This window comes from Cynocephalus volans, chromosome 3 (assembly GCF_027409185.1).
Source record: "Cynocephalus volans isolate mCynVol1 chromosome 3, mCynVol1.pri, whole genome shotgun sequence".
In the NCBI taxonomy this organism is placed as follows: Eukaryota; Metazoa; Chordata; class Mammalia; order Dermoptera; family Cynocephalidae; genus Cynocephalus; species Cynocephalus volans.
The window spans coordinates 57,724,952-57,751,722 of NC_084462.1; the positions used below are offsets into that span (position 1 = coordinate 57,724,952).

Genomic DNA, 26,771 nt, shown 5'->3' on the forward strand with positions numbered 1-26,771 from the left:
CCCATGCCGAGTGGCCCGGTTGACTGCATTTGAAGCAGTTCCTGGATGGCTTGCCTCTTGAGGCAGCCAGCTTTGGAGTATGTGAGCCTCGGATAGCATTAGCCAGGAGCTGGTATTTGGCCTGATCTCTTTTATAGTTTTTTGAATATCAGGGGCTGATTGGGTAATGAAATGAGAGTGCAAGAGGGCCATACCTCCAGGGGAGTTTGGATCTATATGTGTGTATTCACGTAAAGTCTCAGAGAGGCTGGTTAGGAACTCGCTGGGATTTTCAGTGCGTCTCTGTGCAATTTCTCTAAGCTTGTCATAATTGACTGACTTGTGAGTAGCCTTTGGAGGCTGTCAAGTAGGTGTGTGATCATGTTATCCTGGAGATCTCGATCCCCATGTCCAGCCTGGTAGTTCCAATTTGGGTCCGTGCAAGGAACAGCAACGGCTGCCTATTATTTTGAGCATGTACCCGAGCCACCATCCAGACTTGCTCCCTATACATGGACTTGGACAATTCCTTCCATCCCAGCCACTTCATAGAGGGGTTATAAAAAGCTGGAGCTGAGGTGGGTTGTTACCTGAGGAAGGGAGCTGAAGACGAGCATCTGGAGGCCAGGTGTGGGGAAGAGAGAGAAATGTGGAGGGCTGACGGATCAGAAGGTTGATCCAAGTCTGGAAGGGAGAGGTCGAGCATGAGCTAGGAGAATTTGAGACATAGGACAGTTTTGACAGAGAGAAGAATGTGCTCAGAGATAGGAAAAGGCCTGAACAAGGAATCTCTACAGCTTTTGCCATTTCAGTGAGTGTCTAAATCGAGTGCCATCTTGTGGCCACTGGGATCCATTGTAAGGAGGCGTTTGAGTTTTAATGTCTCCCTGGAGACCAAGAAACAGTGTCTGCCCAGGAGACAGCCCAAGAGCATAGAGCGTGGAGTTTTGGATCATGAGGATCCCGTGTAGAGGGTGAGAAAGGGCAGTCGGTCTTTGTGGAAGAAGAGTGCCAGCAAAGGGCGTCCCCTTTGGTGCCCACCTTCTTTTCAAGAGAAAAGCCACCAACTGGCTAAAGGAGTGTCTTCCAATAGCTGGGGGGCACGAGAAGAGTCCCCTCGGCCAGGTGCCTGGGCTTCATGGAGACCAAAGTCATAGAGAGTAGTTGGGGGAACTGTAGAAATAGGCAGGACAGACCCACTGACTCACCCTGAATTGAGGCTGATGTTGGATGCGTTGGTCTGAAATGGCAAAAGGAGAGAGAGTTTCAAGTGTACCTGGTTCCGGCAGGTCCAGGAAGGGCATCTGAGGACCTATCACCCCAAGAGAGAGGGGGCCGTCCACAACATCTGCCAAAACCCTTCCCGGGTTTCGGCACCATAATGAAAGAAAGTGAGCCGAGATGACAGGTACCGTTCAAGCTTTATTTATTAAAGGAAGAAAATCTGGGCCGAGCCCATGGCGCACTTGGGAGAGTGCTGCGCTGGGAGCGCAGCAACGCTCCCGCTGCGGGTTCGGATCCTATATAGGAATGGCCTGTGCACTCACTGGCTGAGTGCCGGTCACGAAAAAGACAAAAAAAAAAAAAAAAGGAAGAAAATCTGCCGGGCTGTGCTCAAAGTGGTAGGAGCCTAGGGCTGCCCTGAAAATGGTGGACAGCACTAGATGTGGGGGTGGTAGAGCTTATATAGTGCCCCCTGGCTGATACCATCAAGGAGGGTCATTATGCTAATGTGGATGGGGTGGAGAACTGCATCCTTGCAGAAGCGAAAGGGGTTTCTGTTTAAGTCAGGAGGCTTCTGTAAAGGGAGGAGGGGAGGGGAGGAGGTGGGTGGCGCCATTTTGTACTTGGGCTGGTCTAAAGTGGTGCTGGTTATGTTGCAGATCTATTACATAGCATGAAAGCCAGATTCCATAAAGGAAGAGAATCAGATGAGACAACACAAAAAGTGTTAAGCTTATCTACAGTTTTAAAAAAACCAAAAGCATAAAACCTTAAATAATGATAAAAATTTAGACAAATGACAAACTGGGAAAAATGTATTTGTAACATATAGGACAGACATTAAATTAAAATCCTAAATACATAAAGAGTTTTGATGAATTAATCAAAAAATGGGAACATCTCAGTAGAAAAAAATTTAAAAGACATATTCAAGCAGTTTATAAGAGATATTAATGGCCAATAAACATGAAAAGATGTTCAGCCTCACCAGTGATCAAAGAAATGCAAATGAATACGATATAAAATTTTTTGTTTATCAGATCTGCAAAAGTTAAAAAAAAAATGATAAAACCCAGTAGGGCTTCTCATAGGTCCATCTCCTCCAAGCACGTGGGAACTTACTTCTCATTGTTTTTCATTTTTTTTAATAATTGTTTTATTGAGGCATAATTTGCCTACTGTCTCTATTTTTACATGCCCAAAATAAGCTAATTTTTATTGGCTAAGCTGTTTTGTCTTGTTCAGTGAGAGACAGTTTAGTAAGACCTCCAGCAGTGTATAAGGGTTCCTCACCAACACTAGTTACTATCTGTCTGATTATCCTAGGGGGCATTATATGGTATCTCATTTATTTTTGTTTATCTGTATTTTCTATTTGTCTCAATAAACATTTGTTTCTTGTGTAATTAAAAAGTATTTTCAAACTTAAGTGTATGGAAAATGCTCCCAGTATAAGGCTAAGTGAAAAAAGCAGGGAACAAGTTAGTCATTCCAGACAACCCCAATTTTGTGAAAATAATTTGTTTGTAATAATAGCTACAAATGATTGACTGCCTCCTCCCTGCCAGACTCTTTGGCATTCCCTCTGTTCTCTCATTCAGTCCTCTCAAGGACTCTTCAAGTGGCAAGAGGGGAGACCTGAAGGGGTTCAGTCACTTGCTCAGGGTTCTATTGCTGCTGAAGAGCTGTGATTTGACCCTGGCATGTGACCACTTGGCCCACTGCCTCTTCACATTGGAAAGAAAGACACCACAGTGTACATAGTGATGATCTTGAGTGGTGGGTAATGGGGTGTTTATTTCTTCTTTACACTTTTTAGTATTTCCCCCTTCCTTTTCTTGAATGAGCACACATTACCTTCATAAATCAAACAAAAACACATTTAAATAACTTAATGTAATACCCAAAGATTGTATTAGATGTTGTAGTATTTACGTTAATCAGTCCTTTTTTTCCTACCTATAAAGGGCTTGTAACTCAATATTCACTGCATTAGAGAAAAGTCAAGAAGCAATTGAAATTACAAGTGAAGACCACATTATACAGGTTTGTTATTTTTGGAATTTGTCCTTCTGGATTTCTTGTTTTGTTCTCATTTTTAGCATTGAACCCCTCAAATGTGATTTTTTTTTTTTTTCTTATTGATGTTTAGGAGACTAATTTTTCCTTAGGAGATTATCGGAACAAAATCAAAACGTCATTTAAAATAAGCTCTCTATAGATAAGAGAAGATACTTTTTTTTTGTTTTTTTTTCTTTTGATTCTCTAGAATACTAATAATTACTTAAGGTGCTAGAAAATGTCTGTAGAAATATCACATTTACATTCACTAGTTCTCACTGGTTTGTTTGTTTGTTTGTTTAGCAAGTAGAGATTTTTATTTAGAAGGATTATTGCTTAGTAGGGAGGGATAGGACTATTACAGTAGGGGGAATGCTCTGACCATAATGTCTGCAAGGCTTTCACTTTTCTCCCTGCTTTTAGAAGATAGTTTACACTTACAGAAGATTACTGGAAACAACTAAAAATTTCACAGGTAACAGACCTAGTAATTAGTGAATAAATTACCCATTATTAGCAAAGTGGGTTTATGTAAGTGACTTAAGATAACATGGCTTGTACTTTTAGATAATAGCAAAAGAGAGAGTTGTGCCAGAGAAACATTCCTTTTGTCTGAGAGTTAGCTCCACTTTGATTTTACTTCTGGTCACTCCAGTTCTTTAACCTAACTTATAACTTCCTTGGTAAAGAGTTGATGGTGTCAACATTCGGGAGTTGGTTCTCTGAGAGGCACCAGGGGACAGCGGTTGAGGGTGCAGGCTCTGGCTCCAATCTGCCTCGGCTGAGCAGCTTTGAGCGACTGTCTTAATCCAGCTGAATCTGCTTTCTCAGGTGTACATATGGGAATGATATTAAGAACAACAACAACCTACCTACCTTTTATAAGGATGTTCTGAGGACTAAATGAGTTAATGTGTGTGAAGTGCTTACTGTAATGCCTAGCAAGAAAAACAGACCTTGATAAATAGTATCAATTATTGTTTTATCATCATCATTAGCACACGCACCCTTTTCCCATATATTTTCTCTGCGTCTTATGGTCCTTTTTGAAATTTAACCATAAAGGCTTATGTTCGTAAGCACTTCCTAGTTCATAGTCTGCTTTCCACACACATTATTCATTTGAATCATAAGAGAGAAGGAAGGTAAATGTTTCATTCCCATTATTCAGATGAGCAGACTGAGTCTGAGAGTTTCATAACTTGCAAATATCAGACAGTGCGTGGAGGGGGAGTAGTGGGGGGAGCATTTCATGCTTGCAGTCTTGTGCTTTATTCCATTGTACCACCACCTAAACAGCCCTATTGTAGCAGCCCCTGGTTTGTCCCTATGCAGATCCCTTCCTCTGCCCTGGTTGAAGTGAGAGTGAGCATGCTGCTCCCTCCCCCAGAGTCTCAGGAGAACATAGCAGAAAGTCTAGCCAGGTATCACCCAAACAGAAGCTTCTCCGGGCTCCAGAATTCTACTAGGGTTGTGTCCTTGTGGCTTTAAAACTGCCGTGGTGAGATTCAGGTTCCTGAGCTTTCTGGGCAAAAAACATGAGGGCTTAGGTTGAAGACCCCTGATTTTTCTCCTTCAAAATGTTTTTGAATTCACTTGATGTTTTTTCTTTTGTCTTCCCCTAGTATGCAAATCCTGCATTTGAAACAACAATGGGCTATCAGTCAGGTGAATTAGTAGGGAGAAAGTTATCAGAAGTGTCTATAAATGAAAAAAAGGCTGAGTTGCTGGATACTATAAATTCATGCATCAAGATAGGCAAGGTAAGTAAGAGGTCAGTACCTTTTCTACTTTCACATTACAAAGAGGGACGGAAGACTTGGTGTTCATTGTGTATCAGGTAATCTCAATCTTACTCTTGCCAGCAGCCCAGAGAAGTATAGGTAGTGTTTGTTATCCCTGTCATCTCCATTTTGTACCTGAGGAAACTGTGGCCAAAAAAGTACAAGGGTACTTCAAAAAGTTCATGGAAAAATAGAATTGAAATATAATGCAAATCTTACCATGAACTTTTTGAGGACCCTCATATATAAAACGATTAGCGAATAAGCAGAGTAACTTAAATTGATGCTTAAAATCATTGTTTTTAATCTTTGTAATAAATAAGTAAATTGATCTTTCTAATGATTGATGTTCTAAATGATAGATGTTGGCAAATGGTTCTGGGAAAGGACTGACAATGAGGCAACATATTCTCAGAACACACCTGTGCCCAGCAGTTCCCTGAGCCTCATTCATTCACTGAGCAGTTTTTAAATGTCTGCTGTGTGCCAGGCACTGTGCTAGAATCTAGCACAGAAAGAAGAGCAAAACAAAAATTCTTGCCTTAGAGAGCTTGTATTCCAGAGTTGAAAACAGACAAATAAAAGGAATCATTACACAATAATGTGAGAAGTCACATAATCACGGTGCTGAAGGAACAGACAGAAGAAAGACAGGCTCAGTCCAAAAGGTTATTTCTCTCTGAACCACAGTCTCTGACAGCACCTCACTGTTACTGGGTTTTAAAATATGATGAGAAGGAAGAGTCTACTGCTTTTCACAATCATTCTTGGCCCTTTCTGGTGGGCTTTTTTTTCACTTCTGGAAGTTGAGTAGTGACTATTAATCTAATTACTTAAAACATTTGAAAAACTGGTGACCTATTCTGCCTGCTCTGTGGAAGTGATGTCTTTTTCCCTGTGGCATTTGGCCATTTCCTGTCCCATAGCACAAAATAGCAGCCTACCATAGGGGCAGGGCGCCATGCAAAGCTTATACCCTGCTTGGCTTGGGCCCCTTGAAGACAACAATGGGCTCATTTCTCTTGTCTTTCCCCATGGCTCTGAGCATATGAGATTGCTGTGAAATGAGAACAAGGAAAGAGCAGGCTGGCTGCAAGGGCCCAGGGATGTGCTGTCAGGGGAATAACAAAAGTAGACACTGCTTGAGTCCTATTTTTCCTTTAACTTTTCTGTCAAGGATAGTGTTTTTCTTACTAGAAGGAGTGGAAGGTCTTCTGGAAAGACAGAAGTGAAGGCTGAAATGGATGAAGAGACCTTCTGGTACTCAAGTGCACCACATGGGTTATATCAAGTTCCTTGCTGTGGTTGAGAAGGGCATCCTCAGAAGGAGGCCACAGAACAGCAGTCATGCCAGACCGCAGCCAACGTGGGTGGGGGGGCTTTCCCATGGCCATCCCAGTCCTGACCTCTAGGTCCCTTGCTGCCACTGGATTGTCCACTGGTTTTGTTGTGAGCTTCAACTGGGTATGAACCAGGATAGCCCTTGTGCACCATGATCTGGCAACCCTTACAGTGAGGCACTCTATGTCCCTATCACTGAGGAGAGCAAGTGGAGACAGGAGGGAGTGCTCAGTGGATTAGCTGTAAGTCCTGGGGTCCATCTAGGTTTGTGCGGACAGCATCTCACCTCTGCTGGAGTTATGCTGTTGCACATCAGGTAGAAAGGGCATCAAACTTGAATAGCAGGAGACCTTTCCCTAAAATCTGCATTTATTGTGAGCCAGTAGAAAAGATTATCACATTATTGACCCCTTTTCTGCTTTATTTCTAAAAGAAAGCTAGTTATTTCTTTTGTCTATTTAAAAGTTCTTAGGGAGAGTGAAAAACCTGTCTTTTGTCAGTAACCTGCTGGTTTGCTGGCAACGCTGCACCAGGACAGACTGCTCAGTTTTTGAGGTGAAAAAGTATATAGCCTTTCTAATTCAGTCTCTGTAGGGAGAGCTAGTCGGCTTGTGGAAAAGTGGTACTGTGCTCAGTGAGGAGAGTTCAGACGTCTCCTGGGAACTAGAATAGCAGAGTGGACACTTAGGAAGTGGTCAGGTGGCCAGGGGTGGGGGCATTGGAGTGTCAGATTCTAGGTGTCGGGTATCTTAGTTGGATATTCTTGGGGGCAGAGGAGAAATTCTGATGATATTCAAGCAGAGAATATTCCAAAAAGTACCACTCTTCTCAAATATCCCTCTGGCCATTGTTCTTAGTCAGTGGCTCCTTTTTTGGATGAAAATAAAAGGTAACTTGATTTTTAGCCCCCACACTCATGCTTCCTTGCATGCCTGTATATATCCTTCTTGACTTCTTTTTTCTTCTTTCCCGAGACGTCTCTATGAGGGCTCGAGAACCCATACTCTCCCATTTTCTTAGATACTTATGCCTTACATAGTTAGAAATATTGATTTTTTTTCCCTCAGAAATTGTATGGTGTTCTTCCCGTGGCATATAATAGGTGCTGAATAAATGTTGGTTGCTCGGATGCCTGCCTATGACAAAGATGTGTGGCTGCAGAACCTTTTAGCTTTTCAAAACTTTTACTTCCTTAGCTTCTGTGATTCTTCTTTCTTCTCTCACTACTCCCCATTTTCCTACTCTTCTTCCTTCTGTTTACTTCCAGATTTATCAGGACTCTGGCCTTTGCACCCTACATTGTCATTCAGAAAGCACCTTTGTTGTTGAGGCATCTTTCCTGCTTTGCATAAGATGTCTTACACCTCCCTGGTTTTAGCTTCAGCCTCTTTCCAAGGTCTGGTTCAACATCCTGCTGTCACCATGAAATTAAATTGTCTAACAATGATTTTCTCTTATTCCCCGTAAAAAAAATCTCAATCCTTCTTCCACTCCCTGCTATCTCTGCTCATGGCCCATCTCCACAGTTGCCATGACTAAGATTCCAGAAATGGTTTTGATTCTTCCCTGCCCTTTGGTCTCCTCCATCACATCCATCACTAATCCTTGATTGGCTGTTAAATTCCTGCGTTGAGTGTGTACTGCCTGGGCCTGACCTTGTTCGGGACCTTCTTCCTACACCTTGGAATTATGGTGGCTAAATTTAGTTAGGTCTCTTTGCCCTAGGGTCTTCTACTTCCATGCAGTCCAGTACACTGTTACATGATTAGTCTTTTTAAATCATCATTTTGTCAAGTTGCTCCCTCAGTATAGAGCTTACATTCTTTACTGTGGTTTCCTGGATTCTATAGTTGATCTTGGCCTACCTTTTCCTTCAGTAAACAAAAGCCCCAAGTGTTCCTTAATTGTTTACCATGTGCAAGCTCTGTGCTAGCCCTGGGACAGGACAGCTGGATGGTGATAATTTAATTCTGAAGACAATGGGTGCCAAGAGGGACTGCATCCATAGCCAGAGAACCCCAGCTTGGTGCTTGGCTTGTCTGCACAGAAGGGAGGGGACCTACTATTGTTCTGAGGGGAGCTCAGCCTAGAGAGAGAGGCCTGTGCAAAACCACATGCACCCAAAGCAGGCTATTTACTGAATGTTTGCCATGTGTCTGGACTTTGCTAAGAGTTTATGTGCATAACCCAAGGCAATCTTCATGACAGCATTCTAAGACAGTACTGTTACCTATTCTCAGGAACTAAAATTTATATGATATTTATGATAAGTAGATATTTTTATATGTTTATGATAAGTAAATATTATATGTGATAAGTAAATATTTTTTGTTTCCACTGGTGACTGGAGAACTTAGAGCAAACTCTGTTACCCAAGCCAACTCGTTGGCTAAATCATCCTACTCCCTTAGGTGGACTGGACTGTGGAGCTTTGGCTGGAATGGCCTGTGACACCTTGGCTTGGGATCTAAGTCTATTCAGAAAGGATTAGAGAAGAAAATCCTGAATATATTTTTTTAAAGTGCTGACTAATTGGTTGAATTGGTCTTCTGTATTTCTCTTTTTTTTAATTTTAATTTTTTATTTTTTTAAAAATATAACAGCTCTATTGAGAACTAATTCCCATACCACACAATTTAACCATTTGAAATATACAATCCAGTGGTTTTTAGTATACTTCCAGAGTTTTGCAAATATCACTACAGTCAATTTTCCATATTTCTGTTGATCATGCGTTTCAGAAGTAACCCTTAGACCTGTCTGCTAAAGCTTTCTAAGGTGGACACATGGGCTGTAGGTATGAAGGACAGCCTGTTCATCCCTGCCTAGGGATCCCTGTTTAGTCCTTGCTGGTTTGGGGCACAGGCCTCTCTCTCAGGGCTTAGTTTCCCTCAGAACAGTACTAAGAACTGCACCTTTCCCTGCCTCAGTGCAAGCTAATTACCGAGCTGGGTTCTCTGGCGTTTTTTAATGCAGTACTTTTTGGTACCCAGTGTTTTCAGAATTATATCAGGAAGCATCTGTAATCATTCTTTGCTTTTATCAGAAAGTCCTGTTTTCTTTGTGATCCACTTTCCCAGAGAGTCTGAAGATGAGATCTTATCATTGGTGTTTGCACTCAGGTTGCCATGCCACAGCATAGAAGATTTTAGAATCTTTCTTCTGTAAGGATCTAGACAGGAGACTTTAGCTAAGCCATCAAGGCTGCATGTGGTCCACTCCCTACCTGGGACAGCTCTGGGTTCTGACAGATTCTTAAAGATCAAGAAAGTTATGGAACACCCTAGGAGTTAGTGTACTATAGTGGGTTTTAGGAATTTTCATAGCTTAAGGACCTTGGTGACTTCTTGGAGGAATTCAGAACCTTTTAGGATGGTGACAAAACTCAGATCCTCCATCCTCCACTCTCCCCACCACACCAGGAGTAAGGGAACCATGGCAATCTTGTCCTGTGCAGGCCTGCTTGCCCAGACCGCACTTCCCTTCTGAAAGAATCCCCAAGTTCTGTCTGAACATGAGAGCACAACTAATGCAATTGCAGGTTTTGAGATCTCGACTCTTCTCCCTGAGCTTGGCCCCAGCTGTGACATCATCCTCACCTTATGGGTACAGGGACCAAGACCCTCACACATTCCAGAAGGACCTGAAGCTGCTCAGACTCAGGAGCTGATAGCAGCTTGCCATGGTAGTGGCCACAGAATGGTCCCTTCCCCACTCTAGTCCTGGGATTTTTCCCCTCCAAGTACAGGGGCAGACGCCAAGCTTCCTCCTCCACTGCAGCAGGTGGGAGTCATGACAGGAGGAACCTGTGTGTTGAAGTGAGGGGGTGCTCCTCATTCATGGGCCCAGGAGCCCTCTTGCTAGTAGTTGGCCACTGAAAACATATGTCCACTTAGACTGTGGTGACCTGACTCTTGTCAGCAACCCACGAGGAGATGGATTTCAGAGGTTGAGAGAGAATTGTCAGATTACCTGAAATTGGATTTGGGGTTAGGAACTTTTTCTTTATCCTATTTGCTTTAGCAATGGTAAATAAATTGGAACTGAATTGGAAAATGTTCTTGGGTTTATGTTTTGAACACAAAGTATAATGATACATATATTCCATTTATAGGAGTGGCAAGGAATTTACCATGCCAAAAAGAAAAACGGAGATAGTGTGCAACAAAATGTGAAGATAATACCTGTCATTGGACAGGGAGGGTAAGTGGAGAAAATAAGTACGTTAGTCAACATACCATGTTTTGGGTTATTGCAGAAATTTTTTTCTCTGAATACTTAAGTGAGTTATGAATGTCTGCAGAAGTTTAAAAGTAAAGCTTGTAACGAGGTCAGGTGTCATCACAGAATGGCCTTCCAGGGTAGTGTTTCCTTGGTGGCTTCCTCATGACTACAGTCTGATGTTCCACCTGCAGCCCAGAGCCACCAGACTCAGGACAATCTTGTTTAAGCTGCATGGGTGAACAAGAGACTGATTTAAATCAGAATGTTAGTTTATTAAGGAGTGTGATAAGAACGCTGGCTGGTAGACTCCCTGTATTTAAAACATTTTTATTTAATTTGATAGCCTGTGTGTTTTTTCTACAAAGGCCTATAAAATTAGATAAATATATTTTAAATACTAACAGTTATGGAAATTCTTATATAAAACAGATGTGACTATAGATTGGAAATCAGTATATATCAGGACCCTAAAAATCTCAGATGGTTTGTCTCAGAATGTACCTTAAATAACAAGTAAAAAGCTTATGATATATTGTTAAATGCACAAAGTAAAATGTAAAATCATACCTAACGTATGACCTCTGTCATGAAAAGGAAAGAAGGAAAAAAGAATAGGAGGAAGTATGGCGATGGCAATTACAGTAACTGCTACTGTTTATTGAGCCCTTCAGTCTCTGACCAGGCTCTCAGTGCCTGGTATATGCCACTTCATTTCATCCTAACTGCAGTCCTGTGAGGTTAGCTCTGTGATCACTTCCATTTTACAGATGAGGAAACTGAGGCATAGAGGGGTCAGGTTTCTGGCCCAGGATCCAGTCAGCAGTGCGTGGTAGAGCTGGCTGCAGACCTCAGCGCTGACGCACAGCTCATGTGCCTTGTCACCAGGCTGTGCTGCCAGTCGGCGCATGCCTCAGGGATACCGATCTCTGTGGGCTCTCTGTTCTGATTCTTTGCCCTTTTATGCCCCTTCCAGTTTTTTTTGTGATAAGCGTATAGGGATTTTTTTTTTTTTTTTTTTTTTTTTTTCCGTGACCGGCGCTCAGCCAGGGAGTGCACCGGTCATCCGTATATAGGATCCGAACTCGCGGCGGTGGGAGCGTCGCCGCGCTGCTAGCGCAGCACGCTACCGAGTGCGCCACGGGCTCAGCCCAAGCGTATAGGGATTTGATTATCAAGAGGGAAAAAGTTAAAAAGCTGAAAGAACAATAAATAAATGAGAAGAGTCAGCAGCTTCTGAGCTAAGCCCTCTTTGCTTTGTTGTATGTAGACTTCTAGCTAATTAAGGTTGATGTGAACCTCAGCCCCCAGTGTGGCCTGGGGCTGTTTCCATGAGTGACTGAGCTGATCATTGTAACTTGAAGAACAACATCAATATAAAGGGTTGTCAGAATAAAACATGTTAAGGAACTAAAGCCTCTTGGTTAGTTAACATGCAGAACATGTTTTTAAAACATGTATTTTTTATTGACTTGTGATAACTTGGGAAAAATATTGTTGTTTTTACTGAAGTCACTTCTTTCCTACAGAGACACAAGAGGTTGTTTGTAAACTCTTGTTCATTTAGTGGCAGTTTTGGCTGCAAGAAATGGAAGTGCTCTTCTCAAAGCATTTTGTATGTTATGAAAGAGAGGTGCTCTTTTTGTAATGAAAAATTAACTACATATTCATCAAATTAGAGGAGAGAAATAATCCATTGTTTTCTATTTGCAGAAAAATTAGACACTATGTGTCCATTATCAGAGTGTGCAATGGCGGCAACAAGGTACGTGAGGAGAACCCAGGACCCAGGCACACCCAGCAAGATTTCCAGACAGTCGGAACTAATGGCTTTTACATTTTATTTTTAGGCCGAGAAAATACCTGAATATGTTCAGTCTGACACTTGTACAGGTATCGTGTCCCATATTCATTCTTAGGGTTTGTTGAGCTTTTGGAGAAAAAAAAGAAAACAGATCCCTACTCTGACTACCCTGCCTGGGTAGGACCATGTTTTTCTAGCACTGTAGCCACATTTCTCTCCCTGACTCCCAAGGCTGTTTTATGAGTTGAAGGACCTGAGTGCTTGTGGGCATTCTGATAGGTGCCCTGGGGTGGGTGTTAGCTTGTGGGGACAGAACTGGTCAACTCAGACACATGAACTCATGTGAAGACGTGTTGAGTGAAGTGTGGTTTCATAACCTGATCTGTGCTTTAAGAGGCAGGCGCGGTTGGATATTAGATCAAAGTTCTTTAGCAGGGAAATCTTCATCTGCCCTGACAGTTGTCACCTCAAGTCTACAGGGAAGTAGCTGGGCCCCTCAGACTTGCCTCATCTTGTATGTCTCCTAACCATAGCGTGGATACCATCTGCTCATTCCCACATCTGTGTTACTACACATGCTTTTCCCTGGCCTGGAGTTACTTATTTCCATCAAACAAATGTCATGGTTTCAGCACACTACTTCCTGAGCTGGCCTTCTCAGGTGAGGGGGCTGGACTGTGAGGTTGAAGGACCAGTCCAGCTCCAGGCCAGAAGCTGTCCATCCAATCCCACCCTGCCATGCCCGGGCATGCACCCTACTTGCTTAGCTAGTCTATAGAGCTTTTAGGGAGAAGATTTTGTCTTCCATCCTTTCTCGCTCTTTGTGATATGTTTTCCACAGTATCAGAACAGTTCATGCATTTATTCTAGGAATATTTACTATGTGTTTTTCTGAGCACTTTCTGTGTACAAGGTTTTGTGCTAAGTGCTTTGCATATAATTTATTTAATTGAAGTCTTGGAATAACCTGAAGGAGGCAGGCATTTTATAGATGAAGTTCCCTTTTTACAGGTAAGGAAACTGAAAGACTAAATAATTTGCCCAAAGATATCCATCTAGGAAGTGTCAGAGCTGATACTTGGATCCAGAATGGTTGACTCCAAAGCTCTGAAGCACATGCTGGGACACTTCTTGCAGGCACCCCAAGAGCAATCAGGACTTTAATCTGAAAAGAAGAGAGCCATGTTGATACCAAGGGACAGACATAGAGCAGGTGATGAGAAGTGAACAGCAGGGATGAGAAAGGGCCATTGGTGCCATGGGGGCTCACTGGAAGAGGGGCATGCCCCAGAAAGGGGAGGGGTGTAGAAGGAAAAGCATTTCAGCAATAAAAACAGGTGCAGAAGAGGGAAAGTACAGGGTGTGTTTTAGAAAGAGCGAGTATTAAAGTTTGACTGGTATAAAGGGTCAGTGGGGAAAGAGAAGTTTGGATCAATAAGGATCCTTACATGCTAGATAAGAAATTAGGATTTTCATCTGTAGGCAGTGGGAGTCTCTGGATTTTTGAGCAGGGGAGTAGCACGATGACATCTGAGCTCTGAGAAGTTCATAGAACATATATGTAATACAGATTACATAGAGGGAGGGACCAGAGACAAGAATACCGGCATTGCCATGGTCAAGAGGAGAGAAAACAATGTCCAGGAATCATAAGGTGATGACAATAGGGAGGCCAAATGTGATGATGGTGTGGGACCAGAGAGAGGGAAGCAAGAAAGAGTAGTCAAAAAGTCATTTCTGAGCCTGGAGATTTAAGGTGTGGTAATAGGGCTAGGGAAGGTGAATGTGGAAAGCTTGTTCTGTGAGATCCTGGTGGGCAACTAGGTGGGTTTGTTTATTCACTCCTCTTTCCAGTGACTCTGCAAATTTCTATTGAGTACCTGTGAGGCTTCAGTTCCTATGTTCTGCAAGGAGGTTGGACCAGAGATGCAAGTGTTTCTGGCCAACAAAACATTTAGCCAGTAACACAGATGTGGAACCGATGAGATGGAGCCCGGGGATGGTAAAGTGGAGTGGAAATGGCAGGAAAAGGAGAGGAGGGGTGAGACATGTTTCTGGAGACCACCTACCTGCAGACAGGGAGGAAACAGAAGCCAAGAAGAGGGGTCAGAGGAAGGGGGACGTCTGGAGAATGTTGCTGAAGCCCAGGGCAGGGAGAATGGGGAAGCATGGAGAGTGGCCAGGTGAATCTCATGAGGAAGGAGGGAGAGGAATGAGAAGAAGGACCAGAGATGGATAGAGACTTTGAATTTTGCATTCAAGAGCTCATTTGTGACCTGTAGATGTGCAGTTTCAGGAGAATGGTGAGGGCAGAAACCCCATTGCATGGGGATGGAGGAGTTAGAGTAGAAGCAGCAAATGTGGCCCATTGCGACAGGACTCCTACACCACAGGTCACAGGGTGCTTTTACTTGTTTGTAATTTTTTGGTTTTGTTTATTTTTAATTCTTCTGAATAGCCCTGTGAAGTAGGCTTGGCTTTTATTAACATTCCTTTATTACATAGGAAGAAACTGAAGCTCAGAAAAGTTCATTGACAGCCTAGAGTTGGACAGCCGGGAAATGCCAGAGGTGGGACTGGAAGGCAGAGACAGTGACACAGTCATAGGAAATGGTAGACAAGGGAAGAATTTCCCAATCTGCCTTTGTGCTGGGCCATTTAGTCGTTTTCCTTGATCAGTGCTCACTTGGGAGTCTCACCTATCTCACCCATATGAGCCACCTGCCTGTCCAATCTCCTTCCCCCTTGGCAGCGTAACCAGCTTTATGTCCAAAGATTTCAGCTGGCTATCTTGCCATAGGAAGGCAGGTGGGGCTACTATAGGCCATGGAACAGCCAAGGTCCTGGCTACATATGAGGGTACTTCAAAAAGTTCATGAAAAAATAGAATTAAAAGATAATATGAATCTTTCCATGAACTTTTTATTTTTTAAAAAGTTGACCGGTAAGGGGATCTTAACCCTTGACTTGGTGTTGTCAGCACCATGCTCAGCCAGTGAGCTAACCAGCCATCTCTATATAGGATCCGAACCTGTGGCCTTGGTGTTATCAGCACCACACTCTCCTGAGTGAGCCACGGGCTGGCCCTTTCCATGAACTTTTTAAAGTACCTGTATACACAGAAATCAATTCTTAAGCAGAAAGGAGGAAATAGGATAGCTTACAGATTGGACAAAAAAGCTTAAGAACCACTTTTGGAAAGGGAGGTAGAAAGCAAGGGATGCTGGACAACTGTCCCCATTGCCCTAGGCATTTATAGGAGCAGCATGATTAGGGGGCCACTGAAGGCAAAGAGACGAGTGAAGAGACTAGATTCAGGAGTTACTTAGATATAATCAGTAGGACTTGTGAACCAGCTTAATGTAAGGGATAAAGAGAAAAAAGACTTGAAGATGACAAGATTTCTAGCTTGGTTGCTAGATAACATCAATTAAAATAAGTGCAGACAAGATAATAAGAAAGAGCATGTTTGTACAGGGAGAGAATAGTAAGGTTAGATTTGATCTTATTTCATCTAAAGTGCCTGGAACATTCCTTTGGAGATGTATAGTGGCATTTGGAGATAGCCAGAACTTTGGACCCTGCCCTCCTGCAGGGGGAAGTGAGGCAGGAAGACTAAGCATTAAGAATGGAACCCAGCTATAGTAGGCATTTAGGGATGGGCAGGTGGGCACTGGGGAGCAGGGTATAGACTTCATTCATTCAACCAAAACTCAGTGTGTAACTGCTACTCACCAGGCAGTGTCTTTGTGCTCATGAGAAACCTGCATTCTAGCTGTGGGGTGAAGTAGACAGTAAGCAAATAATAGATAGTATATCAGATGATGCTAAGTTCCATGGGGAAGAATAAAGCAGGGGAGGGGGAGTGCAGGGGATGAGGAAGTCATCAGGAAAGGCCTTGCCAGTATGTGACAAGTTCTGGTTCAGGTGATATTGAGCTGGTGGGACCCAGGCCTGGTCTGCTCATGTGCTGCCAGGGTCGGGACCATTGCTATAGACCTCGTAGACCACTGAAAAAACTCGGAGGTTTAGTCTGCAGCTGGAGAAAGTGAGCTTTCTCGGGAGGAAAGATAGTTTCCAGTGTCCACTGCTGTAGAGAGGCCGGGAAGCAGGAGGGCAGGCAGGAGGCTATGGACTTGGCAGTGTGGAGGTGGACTTGCTGCAGAGCATCCTTTCCACAAATGCTTGCACTGCTGAGAGTATCCCAGGAAGTGCTCTGACAGTCTGCTGTGGTCCCAGCAGAATGACTTGTGGGCAAGTCACATAAAATACGTGGGCCTTAGCTACCTCATATCCAAACTGAAGCTTATACATCTAGGCCGTAGGGTTAATGTGAATGCAGAGGAAGCTGCTGTTTGTGAAGGGCGCAGACTGGTTATCACCTCTCATTGCCCCCATTGCTTCTCTCAGGTTCCCTGGATTTATCCAGCAAGCCAAGGAAAGGCTGCTAATTTTTCCCTACTGAAAAGATGGGCAGAATTTAAGGATCCCATTTTACAGGACAGGAGACCAAGAGCAGAGACATGAAGTCACAAGTGGTGCTAAGCCCAATCCCTGGCCAGGAGGCCTATTTAGCATTCTCTCCATTGACAGACCCAGTACCTCAGACCAATCTGTGCTGATAGAGCACTCACTAAGCATGAGGCCCCGGGGTCAGTGCTCCTCTAGGAATGTGCAGTTTTGTGGGGATGTAAAGCTCACACTTCCTCACTCATCCCCTTGGTGTTCCCTGAGGACAGCTTCTGAGAGCCAGGCACTGGGGAGATGGGATGAAACATGGTTCATCTCTATGTACTAGGTGAAAATTGCTAAAGAATCATGCCACAGGGACTCAAAGGGGAAACAACATCTTAACAGGGCTGTTGGGAGCCGGAGGATCTAGTGTTTACATAGAGATAAAGTAACTCTAAAATGTTTGGATAGAAATTAGCCTGCTCTGTCTCCTTCCACTCCTGCCATCTCCCCATCCTTGATATGCATGCTGCTTCTTGCTTCTCTCCAGCCATACTCTGCTCCATCTACACAAGCAGTTTCCTCCTCCTGGAAATGCTTTCCTCCTTCTTTTGGCTGCAGCTATAAGACATTGCTCATCCATCTCTTTGTCCCCAGTCCCAGAGGAGAATCTGCCACTTTTCCCTCTGGGCTCCTCCTGCACTTCAAAGTTATTACTGTAACTCTTAATTTATTCACCTTTGTTTCACACTAGACCATCCCCTTTTGAGGACATGGACCAGGATTAGGGCCTGACACATGGTAGGTGCCCAGTAAGTGTTTGTTGAGTGGATGAATGGGAGAAAAATGAAGGAACAAGTAAAGTTCACAACCTGGTCTTATCAGGCAGTTGTATGGACATTAGTCATCATGAAGCTCAGAGAAAGGAGAGGCTTCAGACTGCATGTGGTTGAGAGGAGGTACAATTTGAAGGAGTGAGCATTTGGAGAGAGTACAGTGTCATGTCGCAGACAGAAGGAGCAAATGTCAAGGCTTTTCCAAAGATGAAGGACAAAGCAGTTGTGCTGACGCAGCACACTCACAGTAAAGACAAGTGAGAGGTGAAAGGTAGGTTGTTGTGGGCAGATTCTACTTGACCTTGCATGCCAGGAAGTTGATTCCTTGTCTTTGAGATGCTGAAGGATTTTGAGCAGGGGAGCCACAGAATCAAGAGTGGTATATTTAATGGCACTTTCATTTGTGCACAAGAATATGCAGGTGTGTGGTAAAGAAGACGTTTATTTTTTTGAGCATCTGTTATGTGCTAGGCACAGTGCTGTTCACCTAGGAGAGAAGGGACTGGCTGTCCTTGCCCTCAAGTTGTTCACAGTTGGCAAGGAAGACAGTAAAGCAAGCTATTCACCAGCACTGTTGGGTAGTATGGGGAGGCATTAAGGGAAGGCTTTCCAAAGGTTTTGATACCTGAGCTGCATCTTAACTGCATCTTCAAAGAGGATCAGAGTTAACCAGGTGAAGAAGGTGGCATGGGAGAAGTCCATTCCCAAGTAAGCAGTTTGTAGCAAGGCATAGAGGTTTTGGAGATGATCTAATACATCATAAATACTTCACAATGGCTGGAGATGGGGGGTCCAGATCTTGTAGGACTCTCAGTGCCACACTGAGGAGTTTGGACCTTTCACAGTGATGAGCCATTGAAGTGTTGTAATTGGAAGAGTGATCTGGTCAGATATTTGTTTTAGAAAAATGGTTTGGCTTTCTGTACAGAACAGGTTGAAGGCGAAAGGTTGGGGGCTATGGGACCAATGTAGGAAGCTGTTGTTATAATCCAGAGAGGATGATGAGTGTCTGGGCTGGGACAGGGACAGAGCAGGGGATAGATTACAGAGGTGTTTTAGGAGGTAGCAACCATAGATTTGGCTGACCAGTTGTGGGAGGGGGGGAGGGGAGAAGTCATGGATGACTTGTTTCTACCTTATGCAAAAAGGTAGGTGCTATTCAGTGACCTGGTTCATTTTGGATGAGGAGTTCATTAGCAGAGCCTGAGGAGTATCCAAACAGAGGTGGTAATTAGTCAGTTAAGTCTGGAGCTCAGGAGAGAGGCCTGGGGTAAGATGAAACACAGGAGTTAATTAAAGCTGTATGAGGGAATGAGTTCTCCTAAGGAGGTTATGTTGACTGAGAAGAGAAGGGCGGCTCAGGATAGAACCTTTGGAAACAGCAGGGGGGTAGAGGAAGAGGAAATTAGGAAGGAAACTAGGAAGGAATAATAAGATGTGGAAGGAAAACCAGGAGAGTGTGGACTCTGCAAACAGGAGTATCCAAAAAGAGAGATCAGTTGTGTCTACTACCACAGTCAAGTCAGGTAAGCATTGGATTGTGGCCTTCAGAGTTAGCAACAAGGAGGCCATCAGGGACCCTGACACATTCATTGTCAGTGCCCACAAGAGAAGAGAATCTGGTTTCCATTGGGTCAAGAAGCAAAGAGCCAGTGAAGAAGCTTCTCGATGGTGCAGAGGGAGTACTAAGGGCTGCGTTCAGGTCCTGTCTGTGAGCAGGGAAAGAAGGGGTTCCAGGTGAGGAAGCTAAGATGAGGTGGAGAAGCTTCTTCCTGGGGTGGGAAGAACTGACCTGGAGCACCCGCCGTGTGCCTGTCTGCAAGGCAGCTCCCGGTTTCCACATCTGTGAAACGGGGACCCGAGGTGCAGCCCATGGGGCCCATAGCACCAGACGTGGCACCCAGCAGGGGCACAGAGTAGGGAACAGGAGGAAGATCACCCTTGCCTTGTCAGTGATGGGCTGGGGGTCAGGGATGGAGAGGAGTCAGACAACCCCATTTGGAGCCTAGGAGAACAGTGGTGCCCTTCACAGGAAAGAGGGAGTCAGAGGGAAAAGGAAAAACTGCTGTTTGACATACACCCCAAGCTATGCTCCCCATACTGTCCGGGGAAAGAGAAGAATGTCCTCCCTGGGATATTTTAGAATTATTTTATTTTTTACCTTATTTTATTTTTTTGTGGCTGGCCGGTATAGTGATCGAACCCTAGACTTTGGCTTTATCAGCACCACACTCTAACCAAGTGAGCTAACTGGCCAGCCCCTCCCGGGATACTTCAGAGCTTGTGTTGTAAAAAAAATACATAAAATATTTTTTTCCTCTGGGGCAAGGGTGGATAGGGATCAAAATTTTCCCACCATTTTATTCATTTGTATAGAAATGTAATACGAGAAATTTTCCTCATGCTGTTTCTGCCAGTTCTTACTTTATGTCTTGGGATTCTGAAATTATGTAATCTGGAAACTGTAAAGCTCTTGTTTATGAATGCATCCAATGGAACATTTTGGGAAACTGAACCCCCTTAAAACCAAGTTCACTGTCTTCATCTCTGTGTACTGTGTTGATTTTCATGGCATCTTAAATAGTGTTCTAGTTCTTAAATTTGGGTGTTTTATTTTTTTCTTTTTAATTTTAGATTGGTAACTTTTCCTAGTATGTTGTTGAAATCTCTTTGAAGAGGTGATTTATAATTTAATTGTTTTTGCAGATAATCAGACAGGCAAACATAAAGACAGGAGGAAAGGCTCACTAGACGTCAGAACTGTTGCCTCTCGAGCAAGTGAAGGTGAGTGGCGACCACAAGCATATGATCAAATCAGTGGTGACACATGGAGGCCTGACCCCCGTCCTCCCCAATCTCATCTTCTGGTCACTGTCCACCTTCAGTTCGTAAGAGGGGAGGGAACTCTTTGGGGAACGTGTGCCCCATTTTTCCCTTTCCCCTGACTCCTGCCACCAGGCTCCATTCTGAGCCCTTTAATGGAGTCAGGGAATAAAGAAAAAGACTCATTTACTATGTATTCTATAGTTGGTTTTCTACAACTGTAGCAGAAGATGTCAGTTGATCTTCTGTAATTGTGTGATTAATTCACTTGGTAATCCTTAAAGATATATTCCATTGTGGATTGCAGTTTGCCATGGAAGCTTATCTTTGGGAGAGGGGTGAACTCGATTTTGAGATTGTGAAAGACCCTTATTAAGCAAATATTATTTTAAGTTCTATTTTTTTTAAGATCGTGTAGATGCATGACCTGAATGACCTGGTTTTTAAATGTAATCAGAATTGCTTATAGAGAGTTTGGAGGCAAATGTTACTTGCAGCTGTGTACATTCTTTAGCCCAAAGATAAATAGGAAAGGATACAGAGCTAATTGTTACTGGTTCAAAAGCCAAACTTTCAAAGGTAATATCAGCTAACTACACAATGGAGATCAAATGCCTGCCCTCGGCCGAGCCGTGGCGCACTCGGGAGAGTGTGGCGCTGGGAGCGCAGCCCCGCCGCGGGTTTGGATCCTATATGGGACTGGCCGGTGCACTCACTGGCTGAGTGCCGGTCACGAAAAAGACAAAAAAAAAAAAAAAAAATGCCTGCCCTCACATCCCTCACAGATTTGTTGTGAGGCCTAGACGACATGCCTTGTGTTTCTAGCACTGGAAAGACTATGCAAATTACACCCCTGCTGTGAGGGCAAGGTTGGGGGAGTGCCAGCAAGGAAGCAGTATGGTGTTATGGGGAAGTGTGTAGGCTTTGGTATCAGAATGACATTGATTTGAGTCCCAGCTTCATCTACTCGCTATGCAACTTTGGCGGTGGACTTCTGTGCTTCCATTGCCTTACCTGTAAAATGGGGATAATTAGCCAGTCCATGGAGGATTATGTGAGGATTGAATGAGTGTGTGTGGTGTCTGGTAAGGGTAGGGGCTCAGTTAGTGTTAGCTGCCATAATCATCTTCATGTGGTCATCCTCATTATAGTCCCAATTTCCTCTGCCATCCTGGGGCAGTACGGAACTTTCTTCACTCACCACACACTCTAACTTCTGTTGATCTGTTGGATTCCTTTGTACATTTCTGTGTTTTTAATAAACACTTATCTTTTAATTTTTTATTTTTAATCACTATTTTTTAGTTATGATTTACATACAATAAAATTTAGGTATTAACTGTTCAGTTCAATGAGTTTTTACCACACTCATGCAGCCACCACCTAAAATAAATGCAGAAAATCCACAACACATATATGCCTTTCACCATGCAAAGGTAACCATGATTTCTAGCACCGTAAATTAATTTGGCCTCTTCTTGCGCTTCATAGAATTGGAATTGTACAGTATGTACTCTTTTGTTTAGCTTCTTTCATTCATTTTGATGTTTTGAGATTCATCCATATTAGATTTATCAGTGGCTCATTCTTTTTTATTGCTCAGTAGTATTCCCTTGTATGAATATACCACAATTTTTTTATTCATCCTCTTATTAATGGATATTGTGTTGTTTCCACTTGGGAGCTAAGAATAGGCTGCCATGAATTTTTATACAAATCATTTTTTGTGGACATATGTATTCATCTCCTACCTAGGAGCAAAATTGCTGGGCCTTAGGGTAGCCACAAATAGTTCTCCAGTGTGAGTTGTGCCATGTTACTCTCCATCAGTCTATGAGAGTTTCAGTTGCTCTGTATCCGTCCACACTTGGTAATACCAGCATTTTAAATTTTAGCCATTCTGGTGGTTTTAGTTTTAATTTTTCTTATGACTATTAAGGTTGAACACCTTTTCATATTCTTATTGGCCATTTGGATATCCTCTTTTCTGAAGTGCTGTTCAAGTCTTTTGCCCATTTTTATAATTGGGTTATTTATCTTTTTCTTGTTGATTTGTAGGAATTTTTTATGTATTCTAGATATGGGTCATCTAGTGGATATATGTATTACGAATATATTTTCTGTGTCTGTGGTTTGCCTTTTGCTCTCTTAATAGTGTCTTTTGATGAGCAGAGATCCTTAATTTTAATGAAGTTCATTTTAGCTGTATTTTCTATTATGGGCAGTGCTTTTTACATCCTGTTTAAGAAATCTTTCTCTATCCCATGGTCATGAAGATGTTCTCTTATGTTTTCTTCTAACACTTTTTTATTTATTTGTTTATTTATTTATTTATTTTGGCAGCTGGCTGGTACAGGGATCTGAACCCTTGACCTTGGTGTTATAAAACCACACTCTTAACCAACTGAGATAACTGGCCAGCCCCTCTTCTACAAGTTTTATTATTTTATCGTTTACTTTAGGTCTGTGATACATTTTAAATTAATTTTTATATCTGGTGGATTTCCCCTTCTGGGAATCTAATTGATCCTTCACCATATTGAAAAAAACATCTTTTGTAGCACTGTTATTGTAAATCAGGTGACTACAAATATGTGATCTGCTTCTGGACTCTGTTCTGTCCCATTGTTCTGTTTGTCTATGCTCTCACCAATATCACAATCTCTTCAGCAGTTTTATTTTTGGTTTAATGATCTTGACGGGTAAAATAGAGAGCATGTAGTCACCAAAATTAGATTTAAGAGGTTTTGTTGGTCCCTCAAATTTAAAGCATTTGAGACCTCCTGAAATGGTTAACTTTGGACTTGGTTTTTTCATTGGTAAACTGAGGTTGATGCATCAGTCTATGGAATGGTCCCTAGTTCTTTAGGGTATACATCTTTAAGGTATACATACATTGCCCAGGCTTCCCCCTATCCCAGAGTAACCATATCTTAACAGGAGCAACACAAAATTAACAAAATTAAGACCCTAAAAGTTGCTGCCTGCTTCATTTAAGGTATTTATCTAATCAATAGATTAAGCATAACAGTGGAAAACTCCAGGGGGTACCTTGAAAAAAAATGTTTTCTTCTTTTAAATTTATTTATTATTATTATTATTTTTTACATTCTAAGATATTGTTGTGGAGCAGTTGGAGTGGATGGGGAGGGGGGAAGAAGATAAGGTAGGAGAATGAGGAAGGGCAGGAGGGGGGCATGGTCGATGCCCATGGCACCGCCCTCATTCTGGCAGAAGGGGGCTTCTGGTGGCAGTTCAGTCATGGCTGAGCTGGATGTGGATGTTGGGGGGGCATGGATGAGGCCCTCAGCACCCCCACCCTCCCCAGCTCAGGAGCCCAGGGCACTTCTGGCAGGGCCTTGTGGTTATTGCTGGGCTGGATGCGGACATCAGGGGGCATGGCTGAGGCCCTTGGCATCCCCCTGCCCTGGCTCGGGAGCCCAGAGCGCTTCCAGTCCTTCTGTGTGTTACAGGTGTTCTTTAGTGGTGTTAGATCTTTACTGCTTAGTATCAGAATTTTGTCTTTGATTTGTGGGATTTTTATTTTTTCTTTCAGTCCTGTGTTGGATTATTCGCTATTCCCACCACTTTAACTCTGCACTGGAACTAATTTGTTGTCCTTTGCTTACTTCTAAAACGGGGGAACTTCCTGTGGGGACCGGCGCTTGAGCCCTGTGGTTGAGCTAAATTGCTGTTTTGCTGCTGATTCTCTGGGGAAGGCTTTTTGTACAGCTTCAGGTTTTAATTGTTGATCTTGTAAGCACTTCTGAGTCTTCCGAGGTCTGGTACACCTGGGTTGTGTGGAGAGTCTGGTCTGGGCCTGAGTTTTTTCAACAAACTATACCCCCTGCTATTCTTTATTCCTGACCAGTCTCCACTGAGTGGTCCTGTGCTGATTGGGGGGCAGATCAGCTGTCCTTGCTGTGCCCCAGTGTTCCCCTGGTGGGCCCGTCTCCCCCACTGCCCACACTCCAAACACTTCCCATGGAGTGGGCCATGCGTTAGTCCCTTGTGATGATTCACTGGCCTCTGAGTGGTTCCTTTTTTCAGTTGTCTGTGTCGCCTCGCTCCTACATGGGTCCACAGAAATCCTATTAGTGGTCCAGCTGGCCTGGGGACCACCACCAAGGCCTTCTTCTCCCATGCAGCCAAAAAGCAAATTCATACAAAGGGCACAACTGTGGCTTTTGCCAGCTCTTGCTCTGTGCACTCACCAGGGCCAGCCTTGAAGGGGTCAGGGCTCGAAATGGTCGGAGCAGTACTTTCTCTTGTTGCAGCTTCTCTCCTACCTTTATGAACTCCATAGGTCTCTTCTCTTTCCCTGAACTCTAGTGGCCCCAGCTTGGCAGTTCTTGCTTTTTAATATTGTAAATTGGTTCTACCTTGAAAATTTTAATCAGAAATTCGTGTGTTTCAGTTAATGGTGAGTTTAATTTATTGCTTCTGTCATATATGAAACAATGAGCCTGTGTGGCATTGTCTTCCAGACCATTTTTACTCCTGGAAAGCGCAAGCAGAATCATTATAAAGGCTTATTGTTATAAGCACAAAATGAGGTTGTTTGGCCTTGACTTGCTAGATTGTTTCCTCTGTTTTCTCTCTGGCCTGTGACATCAGGAGTTCAGTCTGTGAGGGCATATGTGCATCCCGGTGCCTAGAACTGAAGGAAACAGAGTTGGTTATGCCAGAATTTCAGGCTTGTTAGGAAGGGAGGGAAGCTTAACAACCACTTTCCAGTCTTGCCCATTCACTGTGCAGCTGAGCACACTGAGGCCTGGGGAGGAAGGGAGGTCATGCAGCCTGAGGCTGCCAAGACAAGTACCCAAGGCTATGCACACCCTGATTTCTGCTCCCCTTTCTCCACAGTTTCCAGCCAGAGACGACACTCCTCCATGGCCCGGATACATTCCATGACCATCGAGGCACCCATCACCAAGGTGAAGCATTTTGTGGTCGGGCTCCATTGAGCATGGAAGTCCTTTGCTTTCCCAGAGGGTTGTTTCCAGTGAGAAGAAACAGGGGCCTGCAACAATAAGAATGCTCCCATAGCTGTGTGGTGCTGCCTCCTGTGAGAGAGAGGACGTGTGACAAGAACGTTGTCACTAGTCCTAAGTTATTAGCACAGTTGGTTGAGTTGTGCGCTGTTGCCAGCCTGACTCTGATTGCTCTCCCATTGTCCTTAAGATTATGAAATGTAGATCTTTTCTTTCCATAATGTAGGTAATCAATATCATCAATGCCGCCCAGGAAAGCAGCCCTATGCCTGTGACAGAAGCCTTAGGCCGTGTGCTGGATATTCTAAGGACCACTGAGTTATATTCACCACAGTTCGGTGCTAAGGATGATGATCCTCATGCCAATGACCTCGTTGAGGGCTTAATGTCTGTAAGTATATTTAACCAGGCTTCTTGTTTGTTTTCTCAGAGGTCATTTGTTTGAACAGAGCTCTTTGGAGAAGCAAGTAAGGCATCGTATACTGGGCTCAGTCAAGGCCTAAACCCCTCCATTGCCTGGCGTAGGCTGTTTCCTACCTCCTAGGGAGACCTCAGCTTGGAGTAGAGAAGGAGGACTATATTCTACACAGTCTACTGTGCCAGTTCTCCGGTGTTGCTTAGGGATTCTATGAGTAATTTATTTAAATGAGTTTTAAATTGTATTAAAGATTTTGAAAACTGGGTCAGAAAAAAAGAAAAACATATTAAATATATTAAATGTTACATGTTAAACGTTTGAATTGCAAAACAGAAAGACTTTCTTCTGCTGTATGTGTTTTAAAAGGTGCCAGGGGATGGGGCATGGTTTCACCTCCAAAGCATCCCACACAACTTCAGATGACTTCGTAGGAAAAAAAGGCTTGGGAGTCTTTCCCTAGAAGGGGGCTTTGTACCATAGCCTCTTGAGGGGTTCTAGAGGCCTTCTCCAGCGCCTCTAGGACAGAGCTTTCACAAGGGAATAACAGTTTTGCGGAACAGAGATCATTTTGTTGCTATCTGACAACTTTTGTCTTGGTCAGAAATAAAATTCACCTCCCCCACAATTCCTGCTTTCTGAAGTCACTTGATTTCATAAAAATAAGATTGTAGGCAGTCATCTAGAAGGTAGAGTGGTTCCCAGTGATGTGGTCTTGCCTATTTGTGACAGAGGCTCCTCCAGCCTCTAGGTAAGGGATGAAAATGATGAGGGATGGGGAGGGAGAATGTCCTGGAGCTGAGGAGGTAAGAGTAACTGTGGGACTGGAGAAGAGGT

The 26,771-nt window shown here is 43.5% G+C and overlaps 1 protein-coding gene across 1 annotated transcript in view; it reads left to right on the plus strand.

The window, feature by feature from the left end:
* The window catches only part of PDE8A (phosphodiesterase 8A), a 159,491-nt gene that overhangs the window by 101,110 nt on the left and 31,610 nt on the right, over nucleotides 1–26,771 (plus strand). Inside the window, exons 7-14 of the mRNA XM_063088669.1 lie at nucleotides 3,171–3,249; nucleotides 4,890–5,027; nucleotides 10,504–10,592; nucleotides 12,324–12,375; nucleotides 12,461–12,503; nucleotides 20,409–20,486; nucleotides 25,392–25,462; nucleotides 25,746–25,910. Of these exons, the coding sequence (XP_062944739.1) occupies nucleotides 3,171–3,249; nucleotides 4,890–5,027; nucleotides 10,504–10,592; nucleotides 12,324–12,375; nucleotides 12,461–12,503; nucleotides 20,409–20,486; nucleotides 25,392–25,462; nucleotides 25,746–25,910 (715 nt within the window). The remainder of the gene's footprint in view (nucleotides 1–3,170; nucleotides 3,250–4,889; nucleotides 5,028–10,503; nucleotides 10,593–12,323; nucleotides 12,376–12,460; nucleotides 12,504–20,408; nucleotides 20,487–25,391; nucleotides 25,463–25,745; nucleotides 25,911–26,771) is intronic.